Source organism: Zea mays, chromosome 5 (genome assembly GCF_902167145.1).
Source record: "Zea mays cultivar B73 chromosome 5, Zm-B73-REFERENCE-NAM-5.0, whole genome shotgun sequence".
Classification (NCBI taxonomy): domain Eukaryota; kingdom Viridiplantae; phylum Streptophyta; class Magnoliopsida; order Poales; family Poaceae; genus Zea; species Zea mays.
The window spans coordinates 191,810,422-191,813,171 of NC_050100.1; the positions used below are offsets into that span (position 1 = coordinate 191,810,422).

The following is a 2,750-nucleotide window of genomic DNA, read 5'->3' on the forward strand; positions in this document are numbered from 1 at the left end:
ATTATTCAAACAAAAGAAATTACATGCAAAGCTCTTCTTTAAATAATATTACCTCCATCCAAAAATATAATTCAAGAATCTCGGTGATACTTATCTACTACTACGCATTGTGCAAGGGTAACAAGTGAGCTTGGTGAGAGATGTAGTAGATGTGTTTTCTCTCATAGATGCAAACATAAACACACATGTGGTGTAGCGGTAGCTACTCTTGGCCTTTTCTTGAGAGGAGGTCACAGGTTCAAATCCCCTTGATGAAATTTGTGTTTTTTTAATTTTAGCTAGACGTGGGCTGTACGGGGGAATGAGAATGAGTTTTGCGAGGAGGGGGAATGAGAAAGACAGAACAAATAATGGTAATGAGAGAACATAGAATGGTATGGGGGAATGAGATAATGAGTTTTGCGAGGAGGGGGAATGAGAAAGACAGAACAAATAATGGTAATGAGAGAACATAGAATGGTGGAAGAACATGAGAATGAGAAACGCATGAGAATGAGAAACGCAGAACAAGGAATGAGAATGGTGACAGAACGGAAAATTATAGGAGATTATAGGGGAGTACGAGCACTTTACTAGTCGCGGTAAAAGTAAAGGTGTCCTATTGGAACCATTATGTTTTTTCATGAATGTCAGCTGTAGTAATACATGCAAAAAAGTTACGATCTCCTATTCTTTTATCTATATAAATAAATTGTCGACTGAAATAGTGAAGGTCTGTTTGATTCAACTTTTTTTTCCAATGCTTTTCTAAGAATATGGTTATAGAGAGAATCTGACTGTGGAGATTAAGTGCAAAGGTGGATAAAAAAGTTCATATAGTTTAGGATGTAGAAAGTGACGATTTTTATATAAGCGGGTTAAAAAGCTGAGCGTTTAGCAGTCTTAATATTTTTCTGGTGGTCAGAAGCTGACTGAAAAAAGTTGAAACAAACGGGACATTGATATGTTTAGAATCATCTTAGTTTTTATAAATCAGTTTTTAAAAAACTTGTGCGCTTCCAAACAGGCCTTAAACATAAACAAACACAATAAGCCATATGCAATTTGACAAATCATTCCTAGTACCCGTTACACCTGATCATGTTCCTAACACGACAAATCCAGCACAATCATCGAGCGTGATTGAAGCGTGCGCAATAACCAGATAGGCTGGAGCAGAACACCAAACGCCGCGAGCCAGGTTCCGAGTTCTCACTCGACAATCCCACGGGCAAAACCTCGCAAAAATATCATTTTCAGGGTTAGTTTGTCAACTCCAATTTTCTAAAAGATTAAACTAAATTTTCTTAAGGACTAATTTGCGAACCTCATTTTTATAAGGGGTCTCGTTTATTTGGTTGGAATTAAATTATTCTAATAATCATAGTTTAGACATAAATTAATTAAGATAATATATTTGTACAGTATCTTAAATCATATGAGAGAGAAATAGTTATATACTACACTTATATTATAAGATGCAAGTAGGAGAATACACTATAAATTATATATTAAAAAAGTATCATGTAAATCTATAGAATTAATTTTTATTTCTCACCATATAAATTTAAGATAGGTTTACATATAAACTTTGAAAAATTATGGAATGCTACATTCTAAAAAAAATAGCCTACTCCATTAGTTATATTCTAATTTCTCAAGATAAAGGAAAATAAATAGGGTCTAAAGGATTTCCATTTCATCAAAATAAATTAGTTCATTTTTATTGAGAAAATAGAAATTAATTGAAAAAATAGAGTTTCTAAACTGTCTCTAAAAAAATAAAAATCTATTAGAAAAATAAAATTGTCAAAGCAGTCCTTATACGTGGGTTAGAGCCTCCCCGTCCCATGTGCTCACCGTTTTATTCCCATTCCATCCAGCGAGCTTGATTGTTGCTTTGCCTTTGCGCTTTGCTTGTTTACTCCTACTACAATAGCCTCTCGCCGCCGCTGGCTCTGCTACCCGCGTTCTTCGCTGCATCTGGTTCTTCTCGGACTCCGCCGCTCCCCCCGCAGACGCAAGAAACTGCTGGCCATGGAGCCCCCATCCGCCCAGGCGATGTCCGCGACTGACGACTTCCAGGACAAGGCCGTCGACGAGTGGTAAGGGGACTCGACTGCTCCCTCCAAACCCCGATCCTTCTCGTTTCCGCTTTCTCCTTTACGAGTTATATATGACCGACGGCGGTCCGCCGTTTGTTTGGTTGCAGTTGCTCTTGCTGCTACGATTGCTGCTCCAGCATCCTGGACTTCCTGTGCTGCTCGTCCTGATCGATCGATGCCTGCCCTTTCGACGGCCCCGTGGAATTTCTCAGGGAACCGGAGGCCTTACCGTGGCCCACTGATCTTGGATTCTAGATGCCGTGGGATTCGTGTGTTCTTTAGGTCCTTCGGTGACGATGTTTGTAATCCGGATTCGAATCATCGGTAACAGTAAAGGAAACTTGATAGACTGCTGAACAGCCGAGTTATCTTCAACCCTGCGGTGTGTTTCCTCTGATAAAGCTTTTCTGCGCGTTTGCAGATCGATTCGCTGTTTGGAATTCTTATGGGTGACGTGCGGTCGCACTTGACGCACGCTTCATTGCAGATTTTATTTACAGGAGTTCTTTTTTTTTTCCGCAAACCATTTGGTTCTGCGTTTCTTGTGCACTGAACACTGAGAAGTGAGAAGTCCTCATTGCACTAGCAAGTTAGCAAAGTTACGTGACCTACTTGCTGATATCATCGAGACCTCGGTAGAAGTAGCAAAAGCGGGCACAGATTAAT

General features: G+C 39.5%; 1 protein-coding gene across 1 annotated transcript; it reads left to right on the forward strand.

Moving 5' to 3' along the window:
- The first annotated feature begins 1,760 nt into the window (after positions 1 to 1,760).
- On the forward strand, positions 1,761 to 2,511 carry LOC100303904 (uncharacterized). Its single transcript, NM_001363795.1, has 2 exons — positions 1,761 to 2,084; positions 2,192 to 2,511. The coding sequence occupies exons 1-2, from the start codon at positions 2,017 to 2,019 to the stop codon at positions 2,250 to 2,252; spliced, it is 129 nt and encodes a 42-aa protein (NP_001350724.1). The 5' UTR covers positions 1,761 to 2,016; the 3' UTR covers positions 2,253 to 2,511.
- The last annotated feature ends 239 nt before the right edge of the window (positions 2,512 to 2,750 follow it).